The sequence below is a fragment of the Phoca vitulina genome, unplaced genomic scaffold (genome assembly GCF_004348235.1).
Source record: "Phoca vitulina isolate PV1807 unplaced genomic scaffold, GSC_HSeal_1.0 scaffold33, whole genome shotgun sequence".
In the NCBI taxonomy this organism is placed as follows: Eukaryota; Metazoa; Chordata; class Mammalia; order Carnivora; family Phocidae; genus Phoca; species Phoca vitulina.
In genome coordinates this window covers 20,547,333-20,564,435 of record NW_022589736.1, presented here as the reverse complement: position 1 = coordinate 20,564,435, position 17,103 = coordinate 20,547,333, and the positions used below count along the sequence as shown (strand labels likewise).

The window sequence follows — 17,103 nt, the reverse complement described above, 5'->3', positions numbered from 1 at the left end:
GTGTGTGTGTGTGGTCTCTTTCAAAGTCTCTGGAGGCCTGGGAAGGGACAGCTACTGCATGGTGGACTGCTGAGAAGACTGACAGTCACGCGAGTCCTGGTTTTCCCTCATTGACACCTAGCTCAGTTAATGCGTTGTCTAACTTTGGGCTAAGTACTTTAAGTATAAGCTTTCTCATGTTTAAAGTAAGAATTTTATCTATCACCTTGCCTTCTAGGGCTGCTGAGAGGATAAAATGAAATGTATTTGTAACATTTCTATACTAGTGAGTGGTATGCATAATGTTATTAAGTAATTGTTTTCAGCCAGCTCCCTCTATTTGGGAATTCTTTAAATTGCCCACGAAACCTAATTTCTATTACCAATGCTCTCTCCAGCTTCTCTTTCCTTTCCTTTTCCCCTCTACCATTATGAGCACCATTACCACTATCATTTACTGAAGACCTGCTCTGTGTCAAGACTGTCCTAAGAGTTTTACTGGCATTACCTCATTTAATCCTCATAACATTATGTGGTATACCCATATAGATCCTTTTTCACAAAGGATGAAACTGGTTAATAATTTGCTCAACCTAATAGCAGGGGAGCAGCAGATATTGAACTAAATTCCAGTCCTCTAACTCCAAAGCCTGTTAGTCTAAAAATGTCAAATGATCTGCTATTCAGATCAGAATTGCTACATAACCCCTTGCAGTTCCTGAGATTATGATCATGAACTTCTCTGAATGGTGCAGTATTTATGCACTGGCATGGATTAAATATACACATACAATAACTTGCTTGTAGTTTCAGGAGCTGTATGGATCTAAGAGTCTTCCAGAAAACCAGATGGTTTGGTGCAGTAAACCAAATACCCAGTGGGCACACACTGTTCTCTTTATCGTGAAATCCCAGTACAGGGACTGCAGGGAAGATTAACTATGGCTTAGAAATTTGGCATAGCTCTTTAGTGCTTTGGTTTGGTGTATGCTTCAAGTAAAAAATGTTCTTATTGAAAAAAAAATAACTTTAACTGAGGGTATTCATTTAAAATAGAGCAAAAGCGAGATGGAGGGGGATGGATGAAATCAGTGAAGGGGATGAAGAGCATACTTATCAAGGTGAGCATGGAGTAATGCATAGCAGTGTTGAATCACTATATTGTACTAATATAACACTGTATGTTGAGTCTACTGGAATTAAAATTAAAAACAATAAAAAAATAAAACCTTCTGAAACATCATTAGGCATTACCATTATTATTATTAAATAATATATTAAATTGTATTCATAATATCCCATCCTACAACTTTTTTTTCAAAGATTTTATTTATTTATTTGAGAGAGAGAACAAGCATGAGTGGTGGGGAAAGGGAGAGGCAGAGGGAGAGGAAGAAGCAGACTCCCTACTGAGCAGGGAACCTGACGTGGGGCTTGATCCCAGGACCCCAGGATCATGACCTGAGTTGAAGTCAGACACTTAACTGACTGAGCCACCCAGGCACCCCTACAACTTTATATTTTTAATGCCTTTCCTCATTCTCCTTCAAAGGATGATTATCATAATTATGGTATCACCTTAATATAACTTTCATTAACCTCTACTACTACAGATAACTGGAAAAAGACTCTCAGTTTAAATTAAGCCAGACACATTCTGTTCAATAATTTTCTGTTGCATAAGCAACCAAAACCTGAAAATAATATGCCTTTCTAACATAACTTGGGAACACACAGGCCTCATCGAAATATACTTAACCTGCAACACTTACACAGGGCCTGAGGTCAATGTTCCCGTTAATGATTTAAACCTCAGATGAGGGGAGACCAGATGCTCCCACCTGCTGTGTGACCAGAGACATTATTGGATGCTGTCAGGATTGGGATCATAAAGTCTATGAAATGCCATTCATAAAGGGATATGATGTTTGGAAAGAAAGAGGAAGGTGTCACGGGCACTGACACTTCTTAGTGTGGATTAAGCTGAGATGCATTCTTAAACACAGAAGCACTGACTTCATCGTATTTGTTTGACAAACTAAACAGCAAGAAAATATAAATAGAGAACAAAAACTATAATGTGGATTTTATTTCTGAAAACTGTTTCACTAGTTCTTTATATTACCGTAACCCAGTAACTGGGGCAGTATGACGTATATTTTGTAAATGAACTGTGAATGAATCGGTGAATCACTAAACTAGACGGGGCAACCAGAATGTGCTATTATTACCTCGAGGTTGTCAGTCACTCAGGATGAATGGCCAGTCTTCTGTCTTTCTGACCATATTTTTAAAGGTAAAATACGTAAAATCAGACAATAAACCATAACATGTTGTATTTGTTCTCATAGAGGACTATCCTGAACAAAATCTCACCTTTATGAAAATAAATTTGGTTACTGGATATCAGTGCTTTGTCTTTATAGTTTCAAAGAATGAAACTATCTCGTTAATATCTTTCCTACTCTGAAAAGAAAGTGAAACCATTTCCTTTTGGGTATCAATCTGATGTATAAGCATGCCTGGTACAGAAATAATGCCAGAGAGCATTCATCTTTGCATATTTTATGGGACCAGATTTGCTCGGTTCTTGATTTCCTTTTGTACTCATATAATTCAGGGCTCTGTGAGTATTCATTTCGACAGCATAAAAAATAAGACTTTTTTGCACTGTGATTTGATTATAATTATCATGCTTTTGTCACTTATAAGAGTCTGCTCTCTTGAAAGATACAAAGACTATATTCTCATCTAGTTTTGATATTAAATATCTCCAATTTATTTAGAAAATATGATTGAATATATCTTTATTACCAATTTATATTATCATTTAGTTGTGAGAGATTTATATTGCCCCTACCTATTATTTCATATATCTCCTGCATGAAATAAAAGTTCAATTATCCAGGAGAGATGTTAGCAGTGGACTATAATAAATTAGAGATTTTTAAAGCAGTTTTGATAAAAGTATAATCACAAACATACATTATCAGCTCTGATAAATATTCCAGGGTCAGGAGAGAAAAATGTTTAAAAGTCAGTCTAAAGCTTAATAAGTTGACTTTTAAACATGACTAGATCATGCAAATAGGGAAGTCTTATAAAGAAGTGGGGAAAATTATAATTAAAAATCAATAACATGTTAGATTATTTCCTTATTTTAGAAACCCAGCAATTTGCATCAAAGAGATTATCAAATACTAATAACTTTAAGTTATAGTAACTTAAAATTAAGTGTTTGATTTTTCTTTATTTGGGGACATCGTTTATATAGAATAAGCATTGAGGTCATTATATTATATATTTATGTTTTTTAATATGGGTAGCAATGTTAATATTCTTCCTGACCCAAACCAATAATAGAAATTCAATGATTCCATACATGGCAATTATTTAGAAGTTCATGATATGTTTATCACCTACAGGTTTAAGTTACTGGCTTATACTGTAAAGAATATTTTAATGGAAATAGAATACCTGAGCAGCTGGACTCATCAAGCTGGAAATCCATGCAGTTGGCCAAACCATCACAGCGCTCGTGAACTGGGATACAGCTATTAGAAGAAGTACACATCAACGCACCATCAGAACAGCTCCCATTGGCTGGGGAAAAAAAAATCATTTTTTAAATGAATTTCTTCTAATGAAATAATAAGAGAGTTTATTGTATCATCCCTCATCTTTCTAGTCCTACATTTATTTTTTTTTAAAGATTTTATTTATTTATTTGACAGAGAGACATAGCGAGAGAGGGAACACAGGCAGGGGGGAGCATGGGAGGGAGAAGCAGGCTTCCCACCGAGCAGGGAGCCCGATGTGGGGCTCGATCCCAGGACCCTGGGATCATGACCTGAGCCGAAGGCAGACGTTTAACCAACTGAGCCACCCAAGCACCCCTATTTTTATTTTTTTCAATTTTATTTATTTATTTGACTAAGAGAGAGACACAGCGAGAGAGAACACAAGCAGGGGGAGTGGGAGAGGGAGAAGCAGGCTTCCTGCTGAGCAGGGAGCCCGATGCGGGGCTCGATCCCAGGACCCTGAGATCATGACCTGAGCCGAAGGCAGACGCTTAATGACTGAGCCACCCAGGCGCCCCCTAGTCCTACATTTAAATTATATATTATTGTTCTTTTTGATTCTTCAAAAAGAAGTGTGTTGGCAGGATCATTTCCCACCTACGCACCAGGCCTATTATACAGGTGTGTGTGTCTACAGCGCACTGTGTATACTGTGTAGTCTGCATTGATTTTAGACTAGAATAAACTTTTATTTCAAGGCTGAGCTCCCTGTGCTTCTGTTGTTCCCCTAATGTCCCTGCCATTATACGCAATTGAAATGGCCATTACTTGAATGTTCACCAATTTCTACATGGTTGTAAGTCCCGGGTGGTCACTGGATACATGATGTAGGTCAGTGCTGCTCAATGTACTATGACTCTGTGCCTTCCTAGCGTGGTGCATTTTACTAATTCCACAGTCTCTTGTCGGCCTGACTTCAAGAGACAAGCGTAAGTCTTGCTCGTAAGATGAGCTGTTTCAGAAAAATGACTTTACTGATGCTAACCAAGGGTACTGACATTTCCATAGCAATCTAGTCGTGCCAAGTACTTGACCTCCCCTGGATGCTACTCTTAGTCCTGAAATTATTTTTGTCTTCCTCCCTCATTTTCTTGTCTCATTAGGACTATAATTTCCTGTAAAGCAGTAATAATATTTAGGCTCTTTTTACAAGTTAGAGCCAAACCAGAACCCTTCATTCCAGGCTGCCATTAGGCATCTCCCATCTCCTACTTGCTTGAGAACCTGGAAACCAGCAGGCTTAGGTTTCAGGCCTGATCTCTCTTCTCTGGTTCTACTCCAGTTTTGTCCCACGCTGATACTTGTCATGTCTCTAAGCCTTTTTATGTGATAGCTCTTATAACTAGCATTGCTATGTTTTGGAATAGAGGGAATATCAAAGCATGGACCCATTGCACCATCTCGTCAGGAATTCTGGATAGATTTCAAAAGCATGAAATAATAATGATATTGATTACAACCCTGATCCTTTGAGCCCTAGGGTTTGCAGAGGTAAGTGGAGGGCAGCAGTGAACAGTCAGGGTTTTGAGGTGCTTAACCCAAGTTCAACAAGAATGGCTCTGCTTTTCTCTGACTTACCTAATGGTGTCAAGTACAATACCTTATTTGAACATTTTAATCCAAGCCTGCTGCTAGAAATTTTAAAAAAGGATTGACCTGGGAAGTTACTTCTAGAATAAAGGCAAGTTCAAACTTCTCAAGCTAAATTGATTTTTTAGAAGACTCAGGAATAAATATCCCCATGGATGGGTCTTACACAAATTTTGTCAGTATTATCATGATTTTTTTAAGTATATTTATGGGCAGGAGTTCTTTGAGTTATTATAGGTTATTGACACAGTTTGACAGCTGTCTATCAAAATTAATTTTCAAGTGGACATAAAATGTTTTTAAGAGTATGTCTTTCCACAACAAAAAGAAATAAAAGATATTCAAATTGGCAAAGAAGAAGTCAAACTCTCTCTTTTCGCAGACGACATGATACTTTATGTGGACAACCCAAAAGACTCCACCCCCAAGTTACTAGAACTCATCCAGCAATTCAGTAATGTGGCAGGATACAAAATCAATGCACAGAAATCAGTTGCTTTCTTATACACTAACAACGCAACTGTAGAAAGAGAAATTAGAAAAACGATTCCATTTACAATAGCACCAAAAACCATAAGATACCTTGGAATAAACGTAACCAAAGAGGTAAAGGATCTATACTCTAGGAACTACAAAACACTCATGAAAGAAATTGAAGAAGACACAAAAAGATGGAAAAATATTCCATGCTCATGGATCAGAAGAATAAACATTGTTAAGATGTCTATGCTACCCAGAGCAATCTATACCTTCAATGCCATCCCGATCAAAATTCCAATGACATTTTTCAAAATGCTGGAACAAACAATCCTAAAATTTGTATGGAATCAGAAAAGACCCTGAATCACCAAAGAAATGTTGAAAAAGAAAAACAAAGCTGGGGGCATCACGTTGCCCGATTTCAAGCTATATTACAAAGCAGTGATCACCCAGAGAGCATGGTACTGGCACAAAAACAGACATAGGGACCAATGGGACAGAATAGAGAACCCAGATATGGACCCTCAACTCTACGGTCAAATAATCTTTGACAAAGCAGGAAAAAACAGGCAATGGAAAAAAAGACAGTCTCTTCAATAAATGGTGCTGGGAAAATTGGACAGCCACATGCAGAAGAATGAAACTCGACCATTCTCTAACACCATTCACAAAGATAAACTCAAAATGGATGAAAGACCTCAATGTGAGACAGGAATCCATCAAAATCCTAGAAGAGAACATAGGCAGTAACCTCTTTGACATCGCCCACAGCAACTTCTTCCAAGATACATCTCCAAAGGCTAGTGAAACAAAAGCAAAAATGAACTTTTGGGACTTCATCAAGATAAAAAGCTTCTGCACAGCAAAGGAAACAGTCAACCAAGAGGCAACCCACAGAATGGGAGAAGATATTTGCAAATGACACTACAGATAAAGGGCTGATATCCAAGATCTATGAAGAACTTCTCAAACTCAACACCCAAAAAACAAATAATCAAGTCAGAAGGTGGGCAGAAGATATGAAAAGACACTTCTCTGAAGAAGACATACAAATGGCTAACAGACACAGAAAAAATGTTCATCATCATTAGCCATCAGGGAAATCCAAATCAAAACCACATTGAGATACCACCTTACACCAGTTAGAATGGCAAAAATGGACAGGGAAAGAAACAACAAATGTTGGAGAGGTTGTGGAGAAAGGGGAACCCTCTTACACTGTTGGTGGGAATGCAAGTTGGTACAGCCACTTTGGAAAACAGTGTGGAGGTTCCTCAAAAATTTAAAAATAGAGCTACCCTATGACCCAGCAATTGCACTCCTGGGTATTTACCCCAAAGACACAGATGTAGTGAAAAGAAGGGCCATATGCACCCCAATGTTCATAGCAGCAATGTCCGCAACAGCCAAACTGTGGAAAGAGCCGAGATGCCCGTCAACAGATGAATGGATAAAGAAGATGTGGTCCATATATACAATGGAATATTACTCAGCCATCAGAAAAGATGAATACCCAACTTTTACATCAACATGGATGGGCCTGGAGGAGATTATGCTAAGTGAAATAAGTCAAGCAGAGAAAGTCAATTATCATATGGTTTCACTTATTTGTGGAACATAAGGAATAACATGAAGGACATTAGGAGAAGGAAGGGAAAAATGGGGGCGGGATTGGAGGGAGAGATGAACCATGAGAGACTATGGACTCTGAGAAACAAACTGAGGGTTTTAGAGGGGGAGGGGGGAGGGGGGAGGGGGGATTGGTTAGCCTGGTGATGGGTATTAAAGAGGGCACGTACTGCATGGAGCACTGGGTGTTATACGCAAACAATGAGTCATGGAACACTACATCAAAAACTAATGATGCACTGTATGGTGACTAACATAACACAATAAAATAAAATAATAAAAAAAGAACTTCAATTCCCACCAGTAAATATTATGGAGCTGCAGCTACATGTAAGACTCTATGCTTAGCACTTCAACTGGAGAGTGCAGGGGAACACTTCAGAAAGATGACCAGAAAAAAAAAAAAGTGACCAGAACATATACAACAATTAAAGCAAAATGACAATAAGAAAGCAGTTAACAGTTCAAAATAATAATAAAAAGAAATGCCATAAGGCCAGACTTAATTGGTAAAGCATCAGTACAGATAAGTATTATAAAAATAAGAGGTTCCTTTAGTGCATGAAAGTTTGTAAAGACTGAAAAAGTAGAGTCTTGAGATGTTTTGAATTTTCATGTTTCTAGTAAGCCATTTAGCAGGGTGGGAACAAAATCTGTAAATGGGGAATCAATAAGTTTGACATTAGAACAGAGTAAAGCAGTTTGCCTTTCACTGGGGAGTTTGTGTAAGGAGGTAGTGCAGAAAAACCTAAAAACCATGGCCGAAACCAGACTGTAGAAATGGCTAAGGTTCCAGAAGAAATGATCTTTAAGCTTTTGCAAAAGGTTAAATAATTTTAAGATCTACATTGACAGGATAAATGATATTACAAACCAAGTAAACTAGGAAATAGAATAATCTTCCAACTCTTATAGATGAAGAGGTGTTTGTAAAAAATGAGTATGTACACATATACGTGCATCTATATATTCATGTACATATATATGTGTGCGTGTCTGTGTACATATACACATTTTTATTATCATTGTTTTGCAATGCAAGGGGCTGAGAGATCATATAAGATAATATTTTTAAGGTTTTTAAAATTTTTTTTTAAGATTTATTTATTTGGGAGAGAGAGAACACAAGTGGGAGGGGCAGAGAGAGAGAGAGAGAGAGAGACATAATCTCAGGCTGACTCCGTGCTGAGCACAGAGCCCGATATTGGGGCTTGATCTCACGACCCTGAGATCACAACCTGAGCTGAAACCAAGTGTTGGGCCCTTAGCCAATTGAGCCACCCAGGTGCCCCAACAATCTTAAGGTTTTAAATAATATAGTATGTTGAAATTTGTATACAAAGCTGATAGATAATATTCATCTACTGTAGAAACATTATTTCAAACACTTCTACTCTTGAAAATACTAATCCATCCATATTCTTTCACCCAATTTCCAGTGTGACTGATAGCTTATTTTTAAGTTGACTATACAACAAAGAGCTCTAACTTGTAAGTGGTATAAATCCTCAGCTTTGGCCCAAATAGTATTGAAGCACATAAAAAATATCTAACAAAATAATTGGTTTCAATTTATAAAAAGTCTTACTTTTCCCTTTTTGAAAAAGTTTACAATTAAGAGTTAAAAATTAGACATTTTATGAAATTTAGAACTAAAATCTTAGTTTCTATGGCATTTAAAATAGTATAACATTAAAGTTAATAGATATTTATCAACTTCCTTCTGAAAGTAGGTGGCAAATAAATTATGAATAGCAAGTGGTATTTATTGAAACCCACACAGCAAAGGGCATTGTACTGAATATAGGAAAATTAACCAAACCATTACTTTCTTTTTCCCCTTCATCATTACTACATATACGACAAAGAAAAATTCCAAAAGTACTCCAAATAATCTATATATAAAATTTATAGGAAACTCAGATTTCAAAATTTCCCTGGACAATATCTACTTTCACCACATTCAAACATTATGGTTTAATGTCTATAAAAACACTTATTTCAATCTGTCATCCTAGAGGTTGATACTCTTTCTTACCAAAATAAGCCAAGTAACACAGAACATTCTGTGGCTTTTAGCTCATTCACTCAGGTACTGACGATACATTAAACATAAGCAATTCCTAAAGGGTCCATTGGCGTTACTTTCCTAAAACAAAATTCTTTTATAAATTATTGTTGCTGCATACAAAATACACACAGAAGTAAAGTACATGTGTCTAGGGATGGGTATCCATTTACTATTAAGATGAAAACTAATGTATGCAGTCCAACATTTCTAAGAGCAGAGTGACCATGGTCTTCTACCCTTAGAATGAAGCCTGTCAGCCTTTCAAGGCATGCCCATACCTAGCACGGAGCAGGATGGATATTTACTCCTCTATCCTTAAACTAAAACCAACTACTACTCTTGCTGAAATATCTTAGCAGTTTAAATAATTTTTATAAAACTACAAAAACGATTTAATGGGGAAAGAAGAATAATTTTTTATATGCTTTATACAATTGACCATATTCATCCAATTCTTCAGTATCTCTGGAAAATAGACAATCACCATGATTTTAATGTTGAATAAGCTGAGGAACATTTTTGTAAGAAGCTGTCAAATGCAGAGGGATGATCTTTATACTATCATTGAGAAGCACCACAGGATGCTGGGATCACAGCTAACATACTGAAAGGCTAATAATAAAAATATTGATGATAAAGGTTGATCCACAAATCTGAGGAGCATGACCCATGCTAAATCTTCCCAATGGCAATCAACTTCATAAGACACATTGACTACTATTGGAATATAAAGTTAGTAAGTGGGTAGAGGGCGCCTGGGTGGCTCAGTTGGTTGAGCGGCTGCCTCTGGCTTGGGTCATGATCTCAGGGTCCTGGGATCAAGCCCCGCATTGGGCTCCCTGCTCGGCGGGAAGCCTGCTTCTCCCTCTGCAGCTCCCCCTGCTTGTGCTCCCTCTCTCTCACTATTTCTTTGTGTCAAATTAAAAAAAGAAAAAGAAAAAAAGAAAGTGGGTAGACTATCCACTTCCCTATCTTTTTTTTTTCCAACAGTACATTTTTTTTATTATGTTATGTTAATCACCATACATTACATCATTAGTTTTTGATGTAGTGTTCCATGATTCATTATTTGCGTATAACACCCAGTGCTCCATGCAGAACGTGCCCTCCTCAATACCCATCACCAGGCTAACCCATCCTCCCCCCCTCCCCTCTAGAACCCTCAGTTTGTTTTTCAGAGTCCATCGTCTCTCATGGTTCATCTCCCCCTCCGATTTCCCCCACTTCATTTTTCCCCTCCTGCTATCTTCTTCTTTTTTTTTTTTAACATATAATGTATTATTTGTTTCAGAGGTACAGATCTGTGATTCAACAGTCTTGCACATCCCACCCTAAACGCGCCCGATCTCATCCACTTCCCTATCTTTTCCACAGTCACATCCATCACTGATGGATAGCTTCCATGGGCCTCTCCTGAAACTTTCTGCATCTTCTCTCTATGCTCAGGTTCCAGGAAGCTGAAGTAGAAAGGACACATCCACATGCTTCTTTGTCCTCTAGCTTCTCCTTGGGTTTGGCTGACATGTAGAACCAGCAAGAGGGAACATGGATGGAAGACGCTGTGAGATCACCCTGGGCAGCTATTCCCCCACCTTGTATCAAGCAGCTCTCTTTGATTCCAGATTAAGACAAATCTTCCCTCCTCTCACATCGTTTGGTCTATGGGGGATAACAGCTCCTGCTTTTACTATCTGTTGTGGTTTCTTTCTGCATACTATTTCCCTATAAATAACCCCTTTATTAAAATAATCTCAAATTTTACAATATCAATGTGCCATCTCTGTCTTGCCAGGATATTGACTGATACAACATCTGATGAACTGAGGGAATATCAGTAAGAGGAATGCTCCTAGTTTTATGCTATTTTCCCTTATAATTAAACCATACCAATTTTTTCTCCTTTTTTCTTTTTCTTTTTAAGGGAAGGGGGATTTTTTTGTAAAGATGTACCACTTCAGTTTATTAAAAAAACGTGTTTCCAGCGGAAAGACAATATTAAATATGAATTATTTTTAAATGCTGAACTCATCACAGGTTTATATAAACATTCTGATCACTAGAACATTTATTTTTGCAAGAATAAAAGGCCTTTAAATACCATTTGCTATTGATTTCCCTGCTTAAATTGTAACCACTTCAGAATCCTTATTCCTACAACATTTAAACATGTGCAAGGCTCTCAAAACCAACCAACTTGAAAAAAAAAAAAACCCACCTCTTATTTCGTCCTACATCACATTCCAAGTGCCAACTGCTTGGAAGAGTTGTCTACAGTTGATTTCTCTCTTTGCCTACTTTCTCTATAAAAGATTGGCTTCAGAATTCTGCCCTTCCTGTCCATAGCAAGTTGCCTTTCCAAGATCACCAGGAATTCTGTTGTGCTTTTCCCAACATAGTTTTTAGGCCTGATCTTACATGATCTCTCAAAAACATTCCAACCTCTGAATACTCTCTGTACTTAAGGCTTTCTACATTTCATTTATGGTTATCACTCTCTTTTCGCCGTCCTCTTGTGCCTGTGACCACATCTCAGTGTCTTTCAGTGTGTATTTTTTTCTTAACTGTCCTCCACCTTTTGTCTTCCTCTCTGTATTATCTCCTTCAAGTATGTATGCTGAAGGCCCCGTGATTTATATAAATTGCTTTCTCTCTTTCCTGAGCACCACATATCCATTCTGAATACATTCTGAGTATTTCCATGTGGATGTGCCATAAATACCACAATCACAACACGTTTAAAAACGAAGCCACCATCTTCCCCGAAGAGGTGCTTCTCTTCCCATTTGCCCCAGATCAGGAAATGGCACATTCGCTGTCCTGTTGCCCAAATCAGAACCTTGGAAACTATTCTTGATTACTTTCTCTTCCTCTTCACCTGAACATCTCTGAAATCTAATCAAAATCTTTCCTTCACACTGTTCCCCAATTGATTCCTTTGTACTTGAGTGTGACATCTCCTAGCCAGCCCCTCCCTCACTCCAATGCATTCCATGAACTACCTGAACAGTGGGTGGTGGTGGCAATGATGGGTGAGGAATGACTCTTCAAGATCTAGTCCCTGCTTATCTCTCCAGACTTACTTCTACATCTCTCACCACAAACTCTACTCCAGTTATACAAAATTTGCTTCAGGCAAACATTTTTTCTCTATTTCTAGACCATCCTTTACTGGAATCAAGCATTTCTACTTCACTTGCCTAAGGACTACTGTCTTTCCAAATTGGCAATCACTTTTCTTATTAAAATTTACAGATTCCCTAGAACCACAGTTAGGAAGTACCCTATGTATTCAATAACTCTGTGTTTATCTCTGTCACAGAACTTACCACATTTTATTCTTAACTATCACTTTCAGTAATATATAATGTATCTACAACCTGAGTTGGTCTAATACCATATCTATCGGTCATCAATGCCCAATACAATATGTGGCATAAATTGCATTCTTAATGAGAGTTTGTGAATGAAGAAATGATTGTGAATTTTAAAAAGTCCCCATTCTAAATTAATAGGTAAGCCCAGAAAAACAAACAAACTAGTATGCCTTTAATCATTTGGTAAACTGTCATCATTAGGTGCTTTTATTCTGTAAATTTGCCCTAGCATTTTTTCCCTAGTTTATTTTCACACAATTTTCCTTACAGACTCACAACATAATTAAATATTTCAGAGATGGATAGAAGCAATACTCTCATGATACCAGTCTATTCCTAGCATGGGCTTATTTCCCTTTAGGAGCAGAACTTCGTATGTGACTCCCTCATCAAACACCAAGTTTCCAGAGAGTGTCTCAAAGTATAAGGATACTGTACTTTCCTAAGCTTCTATTTAAATAGCATTCTTATTTGAAATCAAATATCATATGACTCTATTGAACTTAATAAGATTTCTATCAACCAAATTACATTAGAGCCCTGATGGGAATAGGGATAAATTACTTGGCAGGTTTTCTCTTCTTCATTCACTTCCATTTGTTTACCTTCCTCTAAGAAAATATTATAAGACTTGACAAGCTGGCTTTATTACAGAAAGAATATACGTGGAGGAAATCACAGGGAAATGGAAAACCAATCTCTAAGCCTAAACTAGGAAAAGAAGTTCACTTATTTATAACTGAAACCTTCAAACAGCCAAACGCTGTCTCCCCTTTCTTGCATTCATCTGTACTCCTTTTCTGATTGTTATAATTCCTGATGCCCACTCTAGACAAGACACTGAAATCGCCTTACATTTCTTTCAGTGTCCCCTCGGACAGTTATGTTCCAAGCTGTTTTTCACTACTTAAAAGAAAAAGTGGTTACTAACATGTGGTTTGTGTAGCTCTATTACTGCAACCTATGTCAAAATATATAATACAGTATAATATAACACCAAGCAAACAAATAATTAAATGAGATGGTACTGGTGCTTTGACTCACCATACTTTTGTGCTCACCTTAATGATTTATGTAATTGCTTCTTAACCAACGCTCTCCCTTACTTATATGAATAGTCTAGTTATAATAAAAGTAGAAGGTGCTGAATGCAGGGCTGAGGATTTTCCTCATATTCTCTCAAATCCTCACAGCCCTAAAAGGTAATATTACATGGATGATAAGACTGATTCTAATAACTTTCCCAAACCTGCATATGTAGTAAGTGATAAGGATGATATTAAAACCCATGTCCTTAGGATTTACTATTCCATGAACTCTTAATGACATGATAGCTACCCAGGTAGTGGTCTAGGTCCAACCTCTACCTACATATATTCATTAAAATGAATATTTGCTGATAGCCCTTTGCATGAGCCATTTTCATAAATACTTGCATTGGGAAGAAATTATAACTACATGTCCTCAATCCATTTCCACAAACCTTTGTTAAAATGGTAAAAAGTCCCATTTACAATTGCATCAAAAAATATCTAAAAATAAATTGAACCAAGGAGGTGAAAGATCTGTATGCTGAAAACTGTAAGACGTTGATGAAAGAAATTGAAAACAACACAAATAAGTGGAAAGATATATCATGTTCATGGATTAGAAGAATTAAAATTGCTAAAAGGTCCAAAATATTCAAAGCAATCTACAGAGTCAACTGAATCCCCATCAAAATACCAATAGTATTTTTCACAGGACTAGAACAAATAATCCTAAAATTTGTATGGAACCATAAAAGACTCCAAATAGCCAAAGCAATCTTGAGAAAGAAGAACAAAGATGGAGGCACCACAATCCCACATTTCAAACTATATTACAAATCTATAATAATCAAAATAGTATGGCACCAGCAGAAAATCAGACACACAGATCAATGGAATAGAATAGAGCTCAGAGGTAAGCCCAGGCATCTAAGGCAATCAATCTACGACAAGGGAGACAAGAGTACACACTGGGGAAAAGACAGTCCCTTCAATAAATGGTGCTGAAAAACTGGACAGCTACATGCAAAGGGATAAATCTGGAGCATTTTCTTACACCACATACAAAAAGAAAGTCAAAATGGATTAAGGACCTAAATGTAAGACCTGAAGCCATACAATTAAAAGAAAATATAGGAGTAAACTTTTGGACATTGGCCTTAGCATATTTTTCTGGATTTGTCTCCCTAGGCAAGGGAAACAAAAGCAAAAATCATCAATTTCGAGTACATGAAACTAAAAAGCTTTTGTACAGAGAAAGAAACTATCAACTAAAAAAAAAAAAAGAACCCCTACTAAATTGGAAAAGATATTTGCAAATGATGTACTTGATAAGGGCTTAATATCCAAAATATACAACTGAACACACACACACACACACACCGTCATCTGGTTAAAAATGGGCAGAGGACCTGAATAGACATTTTTCCAAAGAAGACATCCAGATGGCCAACAGACACATGAAAATTTGCTCAACATCATTCATCATCAGGGAAATACAAATCAAAACTACAAAGAAATACCACCTCACACCTGTAAGAATGGCTAGTGTCAAAGACAGGAAATGACAAGGGTTGTTTAGGATGCAGAGAAAAAGGAACATTTGTGTACAATTGGTGAGAATGTAAAATGGTGCAGCCATGATAAAAACAAAACAAACAAACAACAACAACAAAAACAAGAAATACTACAGAGGTTCCTCAAAAAATTAAAAAGAGAACTACCAGATGATCTAGTAATTCCACATCTGGGTATTCATCCAAAGAAAACAAAACACTAAATCGAAAAAAGATATATGCAACCCTATGTTTACTGCAGCCTTATTTACAAGATACAGAAGCAAACCAAGCACCCATTGTGAGATGAATGGATAAAGATGTGATACACACACACACACACACACACACACACACACACTGGAATATTATACAGCCAAAAAGAGAATGAAATCCTGCCATTTGTGACAATATGAGCAGACCTAAAGGGTATTATGCTAAGTCAGATAAGTCAGACAGAGAAGGACACATACCATATGATTTCACTCATATGGGTAATCTAAAAAACATGCAAAAACAGAAATAGAATCATAAATACAGAGAACAAACTGGTGGCTGCCAGAAGGTAGAGGGGTTATGGTTTAGGCAAAGTAAGTCAAGGGGATTAAGAGGTACAAGCTTCCAGTTATAAAATAAATAAGACATGGGGATGAAAAGTACAGCATAGGAAATGTAGTCCATAATACTGTAGTAAGTTTGCATGGTGACAGATTGTAATAGCAACAATAAAAAAAGATAATTACATAGGAGCATCCCCCACATGAATGGCCCAAATGTAAATAAAAAAGGAAATCAGGTAAGTTTAACAGAGATTAGTGTGACTACAAACAGAATGTTTCCAGAAATGTTAAGCAAACACAGCAAAGGAAACAGTCAACAAAACTAAAAGACAACCAACAGAATGGGAGAAGATATTTGCAAATTACATATCAGATAAAGGACTAGCATCCAAAATCTATAAAGAATTTATCAAACTCAACACCCGAAGGGCAAATAATCCAATCAAGAAATGGGCAGAGAACACAGACATTTCTCCAAAGAAGACATCCAAATGGCCAATAGACACATGAAAAAGTGCTCAACACTGCTCGGCATCAGGGAAATCCAAATCAAAACCTCATGACAAGTCAGGAAACGACAGATCTTAAAGGGTCTATCCAACAAGAAGATCTAACAATTGTAAATACCAATGCCCCTAACATGGGAGCAGCCAATTATATAAGCCAATTAATAACAAAAGCAAAGAAACACATTGACAACAATACAGTAATAGTGGGGGATTTTAACACCCCCCTCACTGAAATGGACAAATCATCTAAGCAAAAGATCAACAAGGAAGTAAAGACGTTAAATGACACACTGGACCAAATGGACCTCACAGATATATTCAGAACATTCCATCCCAAAGCAACAGAATACACATTCTTTTCTAGTGCCCATGGAACATTCTCCAGAATAGATCACATACTAGGTCACAAATCACGTCTCAACCGGTACCAAAAGATTGGTTTCATTCCCTGCCTATTTTCAGACCACAATGCTCTGAAACTAGAACTCAATCACAAAAGGAAAGTCGGAAAGAACTCAAATACATGGAGGCTAAAAAGCATTCTACTAGAGAATGAATGGGTCAAACAGGAAATTAAAGAAGAATTAAAAAATTCATGGAAACCAATGAAAATGAAAACACAACTGTTCAAAATCTTTGGGATGCAGCAAAGGCAGTCTTAAGAGGAAAGTATATAGCAATACAAGCCTTCCTCAAGAAACAAGAAAGGTCTCAAATACACAACCTAACCCTACACCTAAAGGAGC

General features: G+C 37.1%; 1 protein-coding gene across 1 annotated transcript in view; it reads right to left on the bottom strand.

Moving 5' to 3' along the window:
- The window catches only part of MALRD1 (MAM and LDL receptor class A domain containing 1), an 803,589-nt gene that overhangs the window by 129,091 nt on the left and 657,395 nt on the right, over window positions 1-17,103 (bottom strand). Inside the window, exon 36 of the mRNA XM_032425534.1 lies at window positions 3,457-3,582. Within this exon, the coding sequence (XP_032281425.1) occupies window positions 3,457-3,582 (126 nt within the window). The remainder of the gene's footprint in view (window positions 1-3,456; window positions 3,583-17,103) is intronic.